Source organism: Balaenoptera acutorostrata, chromosome 1 (assembly GCF_949987535.1).
Source record: "Balaenoptera acutorostrata chromosome 1, mBalAcu1.1, whole genome shotgun sequence".
NCBI classification, from domain to species: Eukaryota; Metazoa; Chordata; class Mammalia; order Artiodactyla; family Balaenopteridae; genus Balaenoptera; species Balaenoptera acutorostrata.
In genome coordinates, this window is record NC_080064.1 from 122,562,870 (window position 1) to 122,582,785 (window position 19,916).

The window sequence follows — 19,916 nt, forward strand, 5'->3', positions numbered from 1 at the left end:
GTCTGTCTGTGGGTGTGTGGACGGGTAGACATATGCACCTCTTGAAAAGAGCTTCCCCAAAAATGGTGGGAAGTTGTTAGGGGTCTCTAGGTATCTAGTTTGCATGAAAATGCCTATATTTAAAATCCCTGTCCTTAATGATAAACACATCTTCATACCTAAGACTAAGACTCTTATCAGAAACATTAAACTATGCAATCCGTAATGTATTCAGTCTTTGGAAATGCCGAGCTACACCATATCATTATACAACAGCATCCCGGACAAAACTCCCTCCCCAGCCCACCTCTTCCCTGCCTCCCCATCCTAAAGCCAGCTGACCCCTCATGTAATGCGGTTGGTTGTTCCAGAATGGGAGCCTAGCCGGAGAACTCGAGGGGCGAACTCAAGAGGTGAAGTAAGAATTCTGCATGGAGTACAGGTGGTCAATGGGGTTTCCCACTCTGGACTGCAGGGGCCCGGCTTCTGAGGTTGCTAGGAAGCAGTCACCCAGGTTACTGAGAGAGGTGTCATCACTATCCAGGTCGTGGAAAAGGGGCTCAGCACCTGAAAGGGAGAGGAAACACGGGCGTGAGGGTCTGGAAGAAGGGACTCCTTCAGTGCTCGGAAATTCAGCTGAATTCAGCCAGCGTGGTCTGAGCACATCCCCCAGGGGGCGCTTTCTACTGGGTGCTGGGGAGGGGGTGGGGGAGGGTAGAGCTACATAGAAGAGTAGGAGGGGGCAAAATCCCTGTCCACAAAAGATCTCCTTAGGGGGGGCTCACGTCTAAAGTGCAACGACTGAAAATAATATGCACTAGGATATAACAAAGTGCTAAATTGAGTGCAGCATAAGCAAATGTCAGAATGTCTAGACAGTGAGGGTGCGGAGTGGGCAAGACATAGCACCACAGGCTGGGGAGACAGGGGCAAGGGCTTCTGGAGGACTCTGGCCACAAAAATGGTTCTTGAAGGAGGGATGGTAAGAAAACAAACATCAGCTCTGAGAATGATGCGCACGAATCCTCCAGTGATAACACCTGTCCTTTCAAATAGCACAAGTATACTGAGTGCCGGCTGGTTCCCCAAATTTGTACTGCAAAGGAAAGGGAGGTTAGGCGCCCAGACTCAACTGATTTACATCTTTGACCAAAAAAAAAAAAACCAGGAAGGCAAACTGAGCAACAGCTGGGGCACCACTGTGACCGGAACCTTGAGGATGTACATTTCACCTCTACGTCAAGTAAATGGGAAAGATGAAACCTGCAGTTTATAAAAATTGTCATGTGGCTTTAATTCTTCATTTTACTGAAGGATTCATCACAGGAGTCCTTTATGTAACAAGACCCCTAGGACTCTGAATATGTAAGAATTTGCAAAAAAACCCAAAAAGTCATTTGCCCTGTTTTTGCATAGTGGTGAAGACAGGTACAGACCTTACATGAGTCTTCTAAGGGAGCAAGAGGATGGCCGTCACTGGAGCGTGCATATATATATATCTATATGTGTATGAATGAATGAGGTTGGTCAATGACGTTCCTGCAAATGGCTGGATCTTAACAAGTGTTTGCTGAATGCATCACATGGGAAGATAGGGCTGATTTTAACATTATAGATAATTTTTTTTAATGAAGGCAAAAAAGAAGTTGACAATCTGTGCACTGAGGCATATATCTCTGATACTAATGTTTCGAAGGCTTGCGGAATAAAACGTTATTTTTAGCTATCAGGGTTAACAATTGCAGATTTCACAGTACAGATGAATGCATTACATAGGCCACTTACCTTCTCTGTATAAAAATGCAGTGGCCTATGTTTGCCACTGAGTTTGAACTTCAGCCTTCCACTCCAGAGCTTGCCCACCCCATCAGGGTGCCCAGGCCCCAGCTTCTGTTCATCAGCTTAAACAGCAAACTGGGAAAATGGGGGAGTCTCAGCTGTCCCCATACCCTGCGTTTAAAGCAACTCCGTTTTGGCTGGGGTGAGACTGGGAGGAGATACTTTTCACTTCACAAGTCAGTTTATGTTTCAGGAATTACATTAGAACACCTACTAGTATCCATAATAGGAGAGTCCAATTCAAACATCTGTTTTCTGTGCTTTTCAATATATTTTTTCTTATGTGAGAGTTCGCATAGTTAAGGCCTCTGCCTATATTACTGCTGATAATGTTTATGAACCTGTAAGTGTGGTACCTGGCATGAAATGAAAGACTTGGGAAGTTCAATCCCAACAAACAGGTCTACAATGAAAACACAACCTCCTATTCAAACTAACAAATAAGAAGCTTTGGAAGAAAAAAAAAAAAAAAAGAAGCTTTGAAAAGGAGAATAAATGGAAGCATGACTAATGTGTATGTGTGCTGGTCTTTCTTCTGGAGCCATCAGTTAGGTGATTCTAGCAGTATTTTGTGGGACACTTATTCTGCTTTGGAACTTTAATGAGCATCTAGGAACTGTGTAGAGGTGTCTGGAAGGGGATGAAAAACTCACGCAAGCAAGTTGTGTGAGGTCCCTGTTGGGCTTGAGTCCCTCTTACCATAGGGGTGCATGTGGTCTCCAGGCATCTGGGGTGGGGTGAGACCCTGTCGGAAGGGATCTGAGCTGTAGACGCTCTGCTCGATGGCCAGGAGCTGCTGTGGGGTGGGCAGAGCGGTGTAGGGGTTCATGATCCCTTCCATCCCAGCGCTCCCGCCACCATTTGTCTGAGCTGTGGGACAAAGAAGAAGGCAGATCATTCTCCATGTGCAGCCCAGCATCACACGCTGGGAGGGAGGGAGGGCCACAGAACAAGCTCTAAACTTCACATGCCCCACTGGCTTGTGACCACACAAGTTGTGTGACCATGGCTACATCATTTTACTTCCTGGATCTTGGTTTCCTCATTTATAGAACAGAAGGGTTGAGGTGACATCAGTGGTTCCCAGTCTGTGCCCTACCAAGGGCCATCAGGGATTGCCTTGAAGGATAGGCATGGCGGGTGCTGTACTTGGAGAGCTTCCTTGAACTACATCATTAAAACAAAGGCGTTTGATGCTACACGCAGGCTTGGCAGCCAATGGAGTGGATGCATCTAAAGATCCTTCCAGCATTACCCCAATAGGAGTCCATCCGTCAAGTGGGGTTCACGACACTGGCCCAGCGGACCTCGTGCAGCTGATACGAAGACTCCACGAGATCGTGTGTATGTGCTTTGGAATTACAACTCGCTACACTCGTGTACAGAATTTTATCAGAAAAGGACTCCTTTCCTGCCTCCACATCCTGCTGTGGTTCTCTGAACACAGTTCCATTAACTCTCAGGGACTCCATCTGCCACCTTCTTAAGTCTACCCTAGGAGCTGCCCATAGAATTCTTCAAAGTTCCAAGCACTAGGAGTTTGTGTGCTCATAATGCCTTGATGAGTTCTCCTCCCTTTGAGCGTGTTGACCTATATGGAGTCAACTTACACGGCTCCTCCTAAAGCCCCCTCACCTCTGTAACCCCCTCTGAGGCGCACAGCGCTGTGGGATAGGACTAGCAGGCCCCGTTACCCTCCCCTAGGGATGCAAGCCTGAGGTGCAAAGAGACAGAACGACAGCTCCCAGATCTCCAAACAGCATTGGGAGGTGGAACTGGGGCAAATCCAGGTCTTCTGACGGGCTCCACCTTGCCCCAGGGCCCGTGCCCTTGCTTCACTTCTCTCCGACCATCTATCTTGCCATTAAGATACTGTTTGGCCTGGAAGGTCAAAAGCAAAAAGAACTCTTGACTGCAAGAGTCAGATTCTCGTTGGAGCCTAGCCCAGGTATCAAGCACAAGGCAAGGTCCATGCAAGGACAAGGGGCTCTGTTTAGAGGCCAGACAACCAATGTCACATTCCACGGCCTTCCAAGTGTGGTCCAAGGCCAGCAGCAATGAGAGCTTGTTAAAAATGCAGACTCTCTGGGCACATCAAGAGCTTAAGAATCAGAATCTATACATTACCAAATACCAGGTGATTTAGGTGCACGTTAAAGGGTGAGAATCCCTGCTCTAGGGTGCAAAGAGACCACTCAGGAAATTCTGCTGGACAGCTGAGATGGGGAGGGGGCAGTGCATATCCCTTTAAGAATGACATTGTCCTAATATAGTTATTCTTGCTTTTTTTCTTTTAACTTCCTTGTAGGGTCCCACAACCTGTCCCTCTCCACACCCTCCCCAATCCCCACACCACCCCTATTAAAAACAACAACAACAAATGAAGGTACATGGAGGTAAGGGTGAGTTAAGGCAGCGTGGCCGAGCGGAACTCAGAATCGGACAGACAGGTTCCAGCCCCAGCTCCATCTCTTATTGATCTAGGATCGTGGTTGCCTGGAAGGAGAAGGGCCACGCAGGATGAGAAACTGGCCATGTCTCTGACTCTGTAGGTAGGCCTGACAGTGCCCTGACACTGCAGCAGGGTCTGGGCAAAGGGGCTTTGCACGAGGGTAGGGCCACCTGCAATCCGCAGTTCTGGGCCTGCAGAACCCTCTCACAGTTCTCAGGGTTTGGTCCTCCCTGGAAGGTCCCATCGCCCAAGCAGGTGTGGAGTGGGCTTCACGGAGCTCAGAAATGTCATTCCAAGGGCTGGGTGGATGGAGGGCCCTGGCGGGAGAGGCCTGGCCGGGAGAGGTTCCAGCTTACCGGAACTCAGCCTCTGGGTGTTCTGTTGATCTTGCTGTTGCTGCTGCTGCCGCCGGGCCAGTTTCTTCATCTGATGAGGGGAGGACCACAGGATTAGAGGTCAGGGGGCCTGCAGCAGGTTCCTGCGGCTAGGCCAGGGGGGAACGGCTCGTGGGTAAAGCAGAGGGACCCCTTCCCCTGCTTTTACTCAGGAAAAGAGCCACACATCAGGAACAGCGCCTTGAGCCCGATGCGTGGCGGCTGAGGGCTTCTTACACTGCAGCCGTGGAAAGACAGCTGGCTGGGAAGCAACAGCGTGGCTGGTCTTAGCAGGAAGAGGGATTTCCTCTCAGCAAATAAAACCTGCTGCTTATGTTGCGACAGTTTTATGTGAGGGGATGTGGGGTCTTCAGCCCAGCTTAGATGTGCAGCAAGGGCCTGCTGACAGGGTGTGATTTGGGATGAGGCTGGTCCCCCTATCTGCTGGTCCTTGTGACAGAGACTCCTACCAGGAGATGCACGCCTCTAGGTAAGGAGCTTGACTCCCAAAGCACCCTGTTAACACACAAGCTTCCCAGAAGGAACATTGTCACCCAATGTTTCTCAAAGTGTGTTCTGTGGAACATTAGGGTTCCATGAGACATTAACATACACTTTGAGTGTGTGTGTGTGTGTAGGGAACACTAGATTTTTTAAAAAAATTCTTTACTGTGAGATTTCTCAGAGCTTCAAATATGCTCTCTGCTTATGAATCCATAGGCTATAGGCCCTCTCAAGCCTATTGAACCATGAAATCCTCTCGTAGAAAGGACCGTGGAATACACACCAGCAGCCCTGGTGTGAGGAATTCAGTGAGGGAAATGATATGTTAACCAGTCAGTTCACCCACTAAAGATCAGGGCTGTAGAGAACTGGGCCACTAACTCATGCATGTATACAGGTAGGAAAATAAATAAGTAAAGGTCTAAAATAAGTAAAAGACCGTGGCAGGGGGATACAGGCCTTGGTAGGATCCAGCAGACAGTATGATGGTTTGGGCCTGTATCAGGGAAGGGTGGGGCACTGGGAAAGGTGAGTAAGGGCATCCGTTCCATGTGCTATAATGTTGTCTCAGACCTATCGTGTGGGCGCTATGTAGGTTTCCCTCTGAAGCTTCAGAGGAACTCTGGTATCTGTGTTAAATGAATGGGAGTTCAAGAACCTGCTTCGACCAAAAGACACAGAAAGGCATTTCTTCATGCAGATGGCTGGCCAGATTCACAGTCACAGCCACTAGGAACATAAAAGCCATCTCACTAAAACAACTGCCCCGTCTCCCCCCTTCTGCGGGGCTGCTATAGCTGAAATGACTGCCGATCACAAAATTTCTGAATCAAGAGAACTATCCTATCCAATGAGTTGAGGTGAGAAAACCTGCTGGCAAAAACAATGTCCTACTATTGCTTCAGGAAACCGGCCCCACAGAGACGGACGTAAGAAGCAGATTACCTTAGCTCTCTGGTTCTGGAACCACACCTGAACGACACGGACGCTCAGCCCTGTCTCTGCAGCCAGCGTCTCCCTCACCTTGAAAAAATGGAACATTAGACATACAGAAACATTGGCATCTCAGAGTAGAAGGCAGAACGTTCTCTACGTGGCGCATGGGGAGGCCAGCAGGTTGCATCTTACATAGGAGCTGGCGAGTGTTCGGTGATCAGCAAAACCCCAAACACAAGAGCATTGCTCTCCTTCAGGCGGAGGGGAGGTCCTTACCCGGGTAAATGAAGAGAAGAATAAGCATTAATTTTGATGTGCATTCCAAGAGGTGTTCCTGGGTTTCTCTTCCTCTGGAAATTAGGCCTTCAGGTGGTTCTTAGATATTAGCCAAATCTATTGTTGTGTTTTTAGCTGTATGCCAGGCATATGCATTAACCTACTTAAGGAGAACTGAGGGTGAAAATCACTTTGCAAAAAAACAAATGGTTCTCTCTTGCTCTCTTCTCCCGTCTAAATTCACTGACTTAAATTTTTGGTTTCGTCCCTCATAGCTTTCGGTCACTTTGGGTGTTTCATGAATATTCATATTCACTGTGAGCCCTGCCCAAAGGAAATAAGACAAGAGCCATCTGGGATCCGACAGAGCAAGAGAGACGGCGCTGATGCAGGCACATGTACTGGGACTGTGAGGAGACAGGACAATCAGGGTCCCTATTATGAAGAGTCGTGTTTCAACATCTGCCCTCTACACAGGCATTTGGTGAGGGGCTGGCAAAGTGGCTAGAAGGGAAGGGGGAAGAAGCACAGATTTCCCAAGAGTGGTCCTGAGAGACACTGCCCCCTCTTGGTTAGATTCTGAGGAGGAGATGAGATGGTAGGAGCTCCTTGAATAAACACATATGTAGAGCAAGCAGGAGGCCTTGGGAAGTGCTCACCTTTATCATGCCACTGGGGCTGAGGCTTAGGAGAAGCAGGATAATTAGAGAAGATTTTGCAGGCATGTCCTTCTGCAACGCCAACTGAAACAGCAGTATGCCCAGGGGCCCACGTCCACCTGCTGAAACCCTATCCATCCTTCAGGGGCCCAGCTCAAAACCCACCTGTTCCGCAAAGCCTTGCCTGATCCCCCAGACACAGGCGACCTTTCTCTTCCGGCAGCTCCTGGCTGCCCCTCTGTTCTGGTCCTCAGAGCTTTCTGCCCAGTGGTCCAGTGTACACATCTCCTCCCCTCTGGTGGCCTAGACGCTGCCCAGGGACAAGCACTGGGTACAGGCCATACAGAGGCTGGGAGTTTAGTACATGGAGAACAAGTAAACCAGTGAGGAAGTGGGAACTGGTCCTTGTGCACCTCTACCTTGGGGCTGTTTCACTTTCTACCAGCTCTTCTCCCAGAGCTTAGAGGGCGGCGAGGGCAGGGAAAGGAAGTCTTCTGCAGGTGGGAGAACTTTTTTCAAAAGGCAGAAGTGGTGGGAGACCGTATTATTGTTCAGCAAATATCCATCCTTCCCGCCCCTCCTCCATGGAGGGGTGTATGCTTGCCCCTGTACTCACAGTGGCTTAGCCACATGACTTGCTTTGGCCCATGGAATGTAAGTGGATGTGAAGTGGGTGATACTCAAGGAGAGCCATTCAGTGGAACTGCCCAGTGTGACTTGGCCTCTTGCCTTCTGCCATCGTCATGAGACCCGTGTGCCCCAGGTGGCCACTGCCCTGGATTCTTTAATGAGAGACCAGTGGGGCAGGCCTGAACCTGAGCCCAGCTGGATCGCAGCCAACCCACAGACCAGGGGCAGGAAATAAATGTTTGCTGGGAGCCGCTAAGATTTTGTTTGTTATTGCAGCAAAAGCCGATTCATACAGAGAGGGAGGCATGCTAAGGGATGGGATGCTAGGGATGGATGCTAAGAAATTTAAAATGTCTTTCTTCTATGAATTTCAATTCAATTTCAATTTTAAGAAAGCTTTCTTTTCTTATTTTTGTTGCATAAAAGACAGTACCCAGCATACAGCAGGGAGTCAATAAATGGTGGGTACTTAATAAATGGACGCAGCTATTTGCGGCAGAGACTACTAATTGTCTCCAATATCCATTCTCTCCTTCCTCCTCTTAGCAACTGAATCCCCAAGTTTTAGCAAGGCATATGGACACCCAGATAGACTCATTTCCCAGGTCCCCTTGCAAGAGGTACAACTGCAGGATGAAACCCTAGCCAATACACATGAGTGAAAGTTATGCAAAAAATCCCAGGGTATGTCCCTAAAAGGGCAGCTGCTTGCCCCGACTTTCTCTTTCCACCATGGTGGCTGGAAAAAATGGTGACACCTGGAGCAGCCCCTTGGACCCATGTGACAGATAACAGAGCTTCTCGGCCAGTCTTGGATTGCTCATCTCTGCACTGTGATGTGAGAGAGACATAAACTCCTATCTCATTAAGTCACTGTATTTATTTTTAATTTTTTTTTTTACATAACTGTTCACAGCAGCCCTATCTGTAACAGCCCCGAGCTGGAAACAACTCACATGCCCATCAACAGGTGAATGGACAAACAACCCATGGTATATCCATGGAATAGTATGTAACAACAAAAATGGATGAACCACAACATGGATGAATGCCAAAATTACCACCTCAAGCAGAACAAACTGGACCGAAAAAGAATACATGCCACAAGCCACTGTATTTTTACTCTGTTGTAACATTTCAATCTATATCCCAACTGGAACCTCTTATTGTTATTCTCCCCATTGCTCTCCATGAAATGAAAGGTGTGAGCAAGTAGACAGTTGGAGTGGGTATGCATACCCAAAAGCACAGGGAGATGCTACCATGACCCCGACCACAGCTGCAGTGATCCCTGGAGCCTCCAACGGGGCTCAAGGCCACCTGCCCAGACTCTGTCCGAACAGCATCTCCCACCCTGACCCCCAGGTGCCCAGTGACACCCCAGAGGAGTCCAGGGTGCACACAGAGAAGAGGGACCTTGTCCCCTTTCTTCCCTTCTTCCCCCCCCCATACCTTCCTGCACGGCTTGGAGGATACTTCAAACGAGGCCTTGAATGCTCTCCTCTGTTGGGTTGTCAAGATGGTTCTGGGACGTTTAGGGCGCTTATGGTCCTTGCCATCCTCAGCGGCTCCTTTCCCTGCCCCATGGGCTGACTTGCAAAGACTTTCTTCATCATCACTTTTGCCTGAAAGAAGCAGAAAACAACGTGTTGAGTCCCTTAAGGCCACTTCCTTGAGTTGGCTGTTATTCCATAACAAGACACTTGGGTCCACGTTCCAAGGATGACTTAAGACATGAATGCAACACCCTGTGTGATAATGATCCCAAAGCCCCCAGGAAGGGCTAAGGAAAAACTTCTAAAACGTGGAGACAGGAACCAGGAAGTCCACCATCACAGCTCAGGACTTTCTCTCGGGAGGCTCTCCTAGCTCCACATTTACTAGTTGTGTGACCTTGGGCAAGTGACTTAACTCTCTATGGCTCAATTTCCTTATCTGCAAAATTGAGATATAGGAGAACTTACTTCATTGGGGTTGTTGTGAGGATTAAATGAGTTTATCAAGACGGCACTCAGAAGGCTGCTTAGCATATAAATGCTCAGTAAGTGTTGGTGGTTAATATTTCTTAAATGTCATTTTTCAACTCTAGACCTGGATAAGTTACATATAACTTCCTAGATACTATGTCTGAAATTCTAGCCAGTGCCAGGAGGTAGAAAACAATACTGTTTAAAAGGCCACAGAAGACCAGCATTAGACTACGTGCAGGTACAGATAACACAGGCAGTTAGTCAAAACTGCCTGTCTATAAAATAAATAACTCTCTATTAAAGTAACTGTATTTATCTATATTTATGTGAATTATTTCAACTCTATAAGCAGTAACTTGAAGGAAATAAAGCCTTCAGTATATATGACATTCTTTCCCAGGCTACCTCTTGTATCCCATAGACTTCACACTCCTAAGAAGATGCTTCTAGGGTCTGGGAAATACCCATGTGAGAGAGACTCCTTCCTACTTTCAGCATTAAAAGCCATAGGCAGTTGTGTGCCCACATTACCCTAATGAGACCCTCATTTCCCTCTGGGTCTTTACAGAGCTCAGCTGCCCTCTTTCCTCCAGTAGAAACCTTTGTCCCAAGAGCTTCCCCAGCTCCAGTCCCCTGATTCTGATCCCCTTCTGGCCACTTCAAGAAATCCAACATGAGGTGACCCACCGTGTGCGAGCTACACATCCTTGTTCCTCATCCCGCCCTCCTCTGGAAAGATGCTCTTTGCATATAATGTTTTAGTTTAGACTTTAGTTGAGTTCTAATTTTTGGCTCTGCCAGAGCCCAAAAACCTTATTTTATCTGAAAGAGCAATGGCTAAGATTCTTTCCTCTATGAACTTTTAGGCATACAATTTGAACGTGAAGGAAGACGAACCTCTGAGTTCCTTGAGGGCACAACCCTTGCAGTGTAATTGAACAGGGTCTGACATAGGCAGACCTAGGTCTCCATCCAGCTCTATCCCTTGTTTTAAGTACAGCCCTGTGCAAGGGACATCCTGCACTGAGCCTGCACTGGAGACAAGAATACCCACCAGGGGGTGGCATAGGAGTAGCGCTGCTGTGTGCAAAGCAACTAACACAGAGGCACAGAGGAAGCTCTTATTAGATGTTGTGGGAAGGATGTCTTTTCCCCTCTGCCTCACTCCCCTTGATAGTACAGTCGAAAAAAAAAACCACAAGATGAATGAAGAAGAGATTAAAGAAGAATCTTCATGACAAGGAGTGGCCACTCTGGCATCTTCAATTCTTAGGCTGCTCTTTCCTTGATCGGAGGCGGGGGGGGGGGGGGGATTCAGTAAGCTGATCTCAGTCAGACCTCAGTATTGAAGGGTATTTAGGATCTTTCTAGAAGGAGGTTTTCAGAATGGCAAGGAAAAAATAAGCATGTAAGAACTAAAAGCCTTAGGGAACTAAGAAGACCCCACAAGAGAAGAAAGGTAGAAAAAAGGAGGCCATTGACTCTGCAGATTCATCCTTGCTGGGCCCGACCTCCTGCTGCTCAGAGACCCCCACCCCACCCCCCCAGAGCCCAGTCTTGAGTGACGTCAGTAATTCTCTCTGCCGGTGGATTCTTTGGGGTCAAAAGGATGCTCCTCTGGTACTGGTGATGCCTTCAGTAATATTTCTGAGGAAACGTGGCTGACACCCCACGCCAAGGATTGTGTAGATCTCCTGCAAGGCAGGTCACCACAAGGAGCTGAGTCTAGAACAGATACATGAAAAGTCCAAAGTACAGAATTTACTTTAAAATGCAATTGTATCATCTTCAGAAACCACTCGTCTTATACCAGTTTTGTCCTTAAAATGGTATTTGCAAACATCTCACGGGGTCAGTCTGATTCTTTTACAGTCACATAGCTTGATGCCAATGTATATTGATGACTAGGATGATGTAACTAATGAAAATGCAAAATCTAAATTAATGTGGATTCCATGGTAATGGCTCATATATGTTGACAACATTCAGGGGAGCAAGATGGCACGGTGTCCACAAGCACGGGCTCTGGAGCCATACTAACTCGGGTTTCAATTCTGGCCTTGCCGGTTCTGAGGTGTGATTCTGAACAAATCCCCAAGACTCAATTTTCTCATTGGAGAACGTGACAGTGTTGTTGGAATTACATCAGATGATGTATGTAAAGGGTTTAGCACCGTCTAGAGTGTGATAGATGCTTCGTAAATCATCATCATCATCATCATTTCAAAAGAAGTGATCTTAATCTGAGACCCATGTTTTCTGTTATTAACAGTTGCACATTGATGGGAGTTCGCTTTAAGGTTTTACACTACAAGAGTTCATTCCTCTCTCTTTGCAGACATGACCCTAGCTCACACTAAGTGTTGGTTTTATGGAAAGTGCGTGTGTGAGTGCTTGTGGGAAGGAAGGGGGGCGGTGGTCAAGGGGCTGGTTCCAGAAGGAAGACGTGATTGCTGAAGTTTGTTCGGAGCCCCAGAACTGAATGACTGAGTTCCCTGATGTCTTCGTACTGTCTCTGGACTTACCCCTGCCTAAGATACATGCACACTTCCCAAGACCTGCTATCCCATCCTAGAACAGCAGAAAGGAGCAGTGGGGGCAAGAGCCATCTCCTAGGGCAGCCCTTGGTGCCCATTTTTGGAGGATGTAAACAGCATCACAGGCGACTGCTCATTCATTCTCTCTACATCCCTGTGAGAAGAAAGAGATGAAAACATGTGTTTTCAGAAGAAGGGGGAGGGGCAGAAGTGGGAGCAGAGGGAGGACGAGGTTAAGATTTGTCTCTGGAGTGTTTCTATCGTTTTTTTGTGGTGCATTTTCTTCTTCTGATTCCTCCTTTTTGCTGTTCAATATCTCTCTCTTCTGTCTGCTAAGGGCCCCATTTTGCCTTCCAAGAAGCACTAGATGCTCTAGACCAGGCCTCTACAAACTTTTTTTGTAAAGGGCCAGAGAGCGAAATATTTTACTCTTTGCAGGCCTTATGGCCTCAATTGCAACCACTCAACTCTGCCACCGTAGTACGAAAGCAGCCGCAGACAGGACGAATAGGCATGGCTGGGTTCCAATAAAACTATATTTCAAAAGCAGGCACCAGGCCAGATTTGGCCTGCATACTATAGTTTCCTGGCCCCTGCCCTAGACCTCTCCTGACCCGTTCTCCATCAAAACGTACATATCCTGTGTTCCAGGCTTTCACGCTCTGACTCTGGGGGCAGGAAGCACTGCTCATCTGCTACACTGAGTCAGGGATTAGCAGGGTCTGAAGTGTCCTCTCCCACAGTCAATAACACATAGACATGGAATGCCTCCAACCAAACAGTCACCACTATGGAATTTCAGGTGTCCCGGCAGATCTGAGCAAGAGAAACTCTGAAGATGGAGGAACGAAGGGCCTTTGGGCATGTCCCAAAGTGCAGACAGATGTCACGACCCAGCTGCCAAGGGGAATGCAGACCATCGCTAACCATCACCCAGCTTCGGTCTGCCGGCTTGTAAATATTACGAGCATAGCAGTGCCCTCTGACTCCCTCGGGGAACTTCCAGGCTGTTCAGGGAGGCTCCCATCTCCTCGTTCAGCAGGGGCAGGGCTGCCTGACTCTGATGCCAACTTCTCCATGAACGCAGGCGGTGCCTGAAATATACACTTACTGATTTGTCCAAGAGAAAGGAAAGTTCTAAACGAGCCAGGAGATTTCTCCCAGGGCCAGCAGGAGTACTGGAGAGCAGGAGATGAAGAAAAACCTTCCAACAGCAGAGACGTCGCGGAAGCGGAAGGAGGGGCAGCCCCTCGGCATTGCCAGAGGCTCCCACACCCAGACGCAGGCCAGAGCGATCCCTCATAATTTAAGCTGACACCCCTCAGCGGAGATGAAAGGAACACCACTTGCTGTCTCCAGCAACAAATGTCAGCATCCCTGGAGGCCATTTAGACACAAACGCAGCATAAATCTGACTCCTAGAGGGAAAGTCCAGAGATTAAGTCTCCACGCACAGCCTACCAGGGTGAAATGAATTTGCTTGGCACAAAGTTGGAACATGTTTCTCAGGGCCTTTCTTTCCCATCTCTTGTAAAAAAAAAAAAAAAAAAAATCTGGAATTGCTCGGAGGCTGTTGCTTCCCCCTTGCCTGGTCCTCCCACTCATTTATGACATAAGCAATGGCAGATGAAAGACCCAGCCATGGTTTATGGCCCCGAGACAGGCTGTACTACCTGTGGGGCCTCACAGATTCATTTCAGGTTGTTGGAAAAATCCCAACAGCTCATAAACAGGGCAAGAGATATCAGAGCTTGGCCCAGGAGGCGACGGTGAAGGAGGAGGACCGGAGACCCTCATGCTAGGGAAGGGAGAGGCAGGAACAGGCCTCACATGCTTCCCACGTGATGGGCCTCATAAATGTCCTTCAGGCCGGGGGAGTAAGAGGAAGGGTCTGGGACTTGTGGTGGGTGGAGGGGGGAGGGAAAGAAGCAAGGGAGGAATTTATGAAGACAGAATATATAGGAAACTAGTTCAGTCACTGCCCTGTCCTGAATGATTCAGAATTCCATTCTCCCGGGGCAGAACTCTGGGTGCAAGGCAGCATTTCACATTCAAGAGGCAGTAGGTGAAGTTCTCTAGAAGAGCAAAGTCTTTGCAGCTACTGTTTTGAAACTGCCTCACACAGAGTTCTTCAAGGAGGTCTCAACTCAGACCCAAGTCAGGTTCCCGGAAAAGATTTGCCTTGCACCTTGTTCACGTAATCACCTGCTCAGTAAGCACTTACCGTGGGCTCGTGTATCACGCACTGAACAAGGACAATTCTGGGCTACAGAGATGATTAAGACTTGCCCTCTGTTCTCACAGATCCCAGATTAATAGGGGAGAAAGATACAATGCCAAAATAATAGCTCTGCTTAGAGGACTTGGAGGAGGGGACTGGGAAGGTGACATAGTACAGGTGTCACTCGAGGTGAAAGTGAACGACAGACAATGAACAGAAGTTGCCAGGCAGGAAAGGACAGAGAGGGCGTTTCAGGTCCACAGAGAACTTCTAACGGCATGGGAGCAAGACCTTGACCCGGGAAGTGAGGCTTATCCGATAGATGAGGTACATCCTATAGTACCTTGCATGTCATTAGGTACTCAGCACCCTGCACTGCATTGCAAGGGGATGAGAGAGATCTGAGATGACCCCTTGCTCTCAAGGAACAGAAAACTGTGTTAGAGTTAGCACGTGTGAAACAATAAATATAAAATAGTATTTGGCTATGCTCTTTAGGCATGGTATATATAGACGGGGAAAGGGGGGAAGGGGGATAAATTAGGAGTTAGGGATTAGCAGATACACACTACTATATATAAAAGAGATAAACAACAAGGTCTTACTATATGGCACAAAGAACTATATATTCAATATCTTGTAATAACCTACAACGGAAATGAATCTGTAAAAGTATATATATATATATATATATATATATATATATATAAAACTGAATCACTTTGCTATATACCTGAAACTAACACAACATTGTAAATCAACTATACTTTAATTTTAAAATGTAGGCATATAGGAAAGAGAGGTGTCAGAGAGCCAGAGGAGCTAGTAAAGGCAGGAGCCTAAATGCAAGGGAGGAGGGAGGAGTGGATCTGGAAAAGCAGAGGGGAGAGGGCAGGGGTTCTGAGAATGGCTCAGCCTTGAACTGGAGAAAAGGGGAGAGAATGGGCATGCAGGAGACCTCAAGGCCCTGGCAGAGGGTGCACTTCTGAGGGGAGAAGAAATGCAGGGTGGAGAGGCCACGTGGAGCTTACTCCAGGGGTCCTGATGTTCCAGAGCCGATGTTGTTAGCAATGGTGAGACATGGGGGGAGTTCTGTGGCTGGAACTACACAGGAAAATTGTGGACCCAGAGCGCAGGGCACCATGGATCAGGAAAGCACAGACACCAGCTGCTAGACTGCTGTGTCCATGTGTGGGTGACACCACCAGGCCACCAGGTCCACTTTGCAGACTGGGCTGAGAGAGTCTCTCAGGTCTCAGCACTAGACAAGGGCCCTGAAAAAGAAGAAGCCAATGCCCACATGCCAAGAACCAGTTGTGTGCCAGGCCCCGTGTGCAGGGTAAACATTTCATCTCATCTCCATGGCAACACAGCATGGCAGGTACTGGCGGAACTCCTTTCCTACCTAAGGAATAAACACAGTCTCAGAGACTTTCCGGAACCTCCCCCAACACACAGGGCCTAGGTGGGAGGGCCAGGTTTCATGCAAAGCTTGTCTGCTTCCAAGCCCAGGCCTGAGACACTCCTACAGGGAGCAGAGAAACAGGCTTTTTAACCAGCAAATCAGGCATAAGCAAATGACAGTCACCTGTGCATGTCCCAGACCAAGAGTGGGGACAATCTAGATGTTAGGTTGCCAAAGACCACGAAAAGATCACTCTTTATATCCAAAGAACCTATGGAGTGGTGGAAAGTAACTTTAGCCATGAAATAGGAGACCTAGATCCTAGTTCTAATTTTGCTACTAAGCTGTGTACCCCTAAATGAAATTCCTCACATTTCCGAGACTCAATTTCTTCATCTACAAGATGAAATAAAAAGCCCCTTCCCTTAGCTAATAGTTGCCTGGGCTTCACTTTACAATTGCATTGTTTCATTGTTTCTATTCAAACAGTAGGAGGCAGGAAATGTGTTATTATCGCCCCCCCTTTTTTTTTTTTACTACAGATGAGAGATGAGTCAACCAGGCCCCAGGGAGGTGGGTGATATTTTGCCCAAGGGCACACAGCTGGGATGCTTCGTCTTCCACTCCCACTTCCCCTCTCCTGCCTAAGCTGCCTCTGGGGTTGTTGTGAAGATCCAAGGGTACCTGTGACTTGCAGAACATCAGGTGAGGCCCAACTGCAGGCAGCATCACTGTTATTAAAGAGTGAGGAAAGAAAAGGGAAGGCTTTCTGAGGGGTATGGATCGTCCACTCACATTCTGAGCTCCTGCTGGAAAAGCCATTTTTTTCAGTCCAAAAGGGGCAGAGCTTAGTTTAAATCCAGGTTCCCCCCACTCCTACCCACTCTCCCCAGGCACCCCCTGCCACTGCGACCCCACTCAGGGACAGGGACACTCCCCAGTCACAGGGCACTAGGCATTTCAAGAGCAGGGCAGACAGAAGCCGAGCTGCTCTCCTGAGTCAGCTTGTGGGTAAAGGGTCCCAAGAAAGACACCTTTGTTCAGCGATGCCCACGGTGGATGGAGACTCCTGTGCCAGGCAGGGGGAGGGGAAGGCAGGTCAGAGCCGGGCATCCAGCTCCGACATCCAGGCAGCCCCCCGAGGGGACCTGGGTCTCTACTCTGGGAGTGCTGGCGCCTGCCACAGCCTGGACCCCTCTCCTTTTGCTTTTCTCGGCTGGCTCGTGCTCCTGAAAGGGAAACCTTGTGCCTGGGAGGTTTGTAGGGAAAAGAGACAGTATTGGTACTGACTGGTGGAATTACTGTGAATTTGCACCAGTTTGGGGTCTTCTGGCATTCAAAAAGGATTTGTGCTGGCATCTACCCTGCCTCACTCCCTCCCCCCTTCTACACAGACACACACACTCTGCATCTTGTCCTCTCTGAGGTTTTCCATCCCTTTCTCCTCCCCTTCCTAATGAAAACGTGGCCACATGCAACCCAAACTGATAAGCAGAGGTGTAAATGCTCAAAGCACCTATGCATAGCTTTGTCATACACTGGAAATCCTGGTAATCGAGATATCAGAAGACACCTCTACACCTACATCACTGTATTCCAATCAAGCACGGATGCATATACTAAATAAAAACCGTAACTTGCTCGTCTTGATTCGGCCAGCCCCAGAGAAGGAGACCGGGAACCTCATAACAAGATGAATCAGATGTTCGGGGCTCTGCTCTCAGTCTCAATAAAAGCTCATTAATCCGCCAGCCCGATGGTTCACTAGGCATGGGTGTGACATGCATGACATTGTATTTGGTTCATATTAATGAGGTTGGAGTGTGTTTGCTCCGATTTAGGAACTGACTTAAGTGGATCAATACCATACCTCTTTGGAATAGTCCAATTTTGCTGCATTAATCACTAGTCTTCAGGAGGATAAAATTATCTGGGATGGGAGACAAAGGGTTAGTTATCTTTCCAAAGTAAAAAAGACCCAAAGGAACAATCTTCTAGTTCAGCAGCAGTCCCCAGCCTTTTTGGCATCGGGGACAAGTTTTGTGGAAGACAACTTTTGCACGGATGGGGGTGGGGGGGTGGGGAAGGCAGGATGGCTCAGGCGGTATGAGCGATGGGGAGTGGCAGACAGCTCGCTTGCCCGCTCACCTCCTGCTCTGCAGCCTGGTTCCTAACAGGCCCCGGACCGGCCTGGGGGTTGGGGACCTCCTGCTCTAGGTTACTGCGGAGCTGGGGTGAATTGGCTCACACTCTAAATGTTATCACAGAAGTGAGTCCTCCCTGGACAAATTCACCTTGGACTTGACCACAGAGAGAATTTGCCTAGAGGACCACAGCTGATCTGAATGCCTGCCCCCTTGGTGGAGACGTCCTGGTTCTGCAGGCCCTCTGCTGGTTTGGAACGGCAGCCGAGGCCAATACCCAGCCAAGTCTGTGCCTTCAGACTCTAGACCATTCCACAAACTGCTGATAGGCTCAAAAGAGAAGGGAAAAGTGAAGTCAGACACCTAGCCTCTGTTCTTATGTCCACCACTCACTCACCTGCTGTGTGACCTAAAGCAAATGACCTAACCTCTCTGAACCCCACCTTCCTAATTTGTAAAATCAGCGGAATAAAGACCTGCCAAGCTACCCTGATAGGATTATGAATTCAATAGCAGGAGTAAGTAAAAGCACTTTTAAAAAATTTTGTAAGATAGCATAAAAATGTAAGATTTTTAAATATTTTTATTTTCATTATGCCTCGAGTGCTCATGAACTTACTGTATGTTTCCACTGACAATGAAACTCACACTCCTCATACGGAACTCCTGTCATTCAACAACTACATCATGAGTGTGCCTACTACGTACAGGCACCTTTCTAGACACAGGATAAGGAGTGAACAAGGTCCAGACAGCCTCTGCTCTCCTACCTCTAGTGGGAGAAGAGAGACAAGGACTAAAGAAACACAAAATTTGTTCTTTAATAATGTTAAATGCTAATAAAATAAAATCAAGCAATGTGCCAAAGAATGACTGGGGGCGGTGGGAGAAGCTTCTTTCGGTTCCATAATTCTGTACCACCAAGAAGATCCAAATCTATCTTCTCCTAAAGCCTCCCTCAACTCCTTCCCATGTCAATTTCTTCCCTTTCCACATATCTGGAGCACGTGTTTGTCTACCTCCAGTGTTTTCATTACTCAAGTATATGCAAATTAGAAGACAATTTTATATGTTGCCTTACATTATTCTCCAACTATTTTAGCCAAAAACAATATTACAAATGCTAAGATTTTTTGAAAAAAAAAATTGCACTGAATATAGAAATTCCATTATGACATACTCCCGGAGGCGCTACAGCAGAGTGGTTAAGAGCAGTGCTTTGGGCTTAAATATCAATATTTGCTCCATCACTTATTAGCCAGTAGTCTGGGCCAAGTTGCCTCTGCATTAAGTCTTGGTTTCCCATCTGTCAAATGGGGTTAATAGCACCTACCCAGTAGGATAATTATAATAATGATATAGACAATTTATGTGCAGTATTTATGGCACTAAGCTCATGATAAGAACTTCACAAATGCTGGCTAACTGTCATCATTATAAGTTTGTGTACCTTCTATATAACCAGAATAAGCTTCTAGAAAACAAAGATCAAATCTAAATCATCTCTGTATCCTCCACATACACCACCACGCTGAACACTCAGGAGATTAATAGTTTTAGTAGTTGGTGTCCAGTTAATACAGAATGAAGTGATGTGCTGCACGAACAGGCACGCTGCAGTCTTTCCATTTTTCACAGATTTGCCAATGCCAACCACCTTCCAGTGGTTACAGAACTTATTATAGAATTACAAGCTACTTCCATACTTGGGGCTCAGCTGGAATGAAATTTACTTCCCTTAAACTACAATCTGGGGCTTCCCTGGTGGCGCAGTGGTTGAGAATCTGTCTGCCAATGCGGGGGACACGGGTTCGAGCCCTGGTCTGGGAAGATCCCACATGCCGCGGAGCAACTAGGCCCGTGAGCCACAATTACTGAGCCTGCACGTCTGGAGCCTGTGCTCCGCAACAAGAGAGGCCGCGACAGTGAGAGGCCCGCGCACCGCGATGAAGAGTGGCCCCCGCTTGCCACAACTAGAGAAAGCCCTCGC

General features: G+C 47.8%; 1 protein-coding gene across 1 annotated transcript in view; it reads right to left on the minus strand.

Annotated features, from left to right (window-relative positions):
* Positions 1 to 385: 385 nt before the first annotated feature.
* The window catches only part of LMX1A (LIM homeobox transcription factor 1 alpha), a 148,176-nt gene continuing 128,645 nt past the window's right edge, over positions 386 to 19,916 (minus strand). Inside the window, exons 4-8 of the mRNA XM_007191073.1 lie at positions 9,102 to 9,274; positions 6,094 to 6,171; positions 4,627 to 4,696; positions 2,518 to 2,688; positions 386 to 546 (exon numbers count right to left, since the gene is read on the minus strand). Coding sequence (XP_007191135.1) covers positions 386 to 546; positions 2,518 to 2,688; positions 4,627 to 4,696; positions 6,094 to 6,171; positions 9,102 to 9,274 — 653 coding nt within the window. The remainder of the gene's footprint in view (positions 547 to 2,517; positions 2,689 to 4,626; positions 4,697 to 6,093; positions 6,172 to 9,101; positions 9,275 to 19,916) is intronic.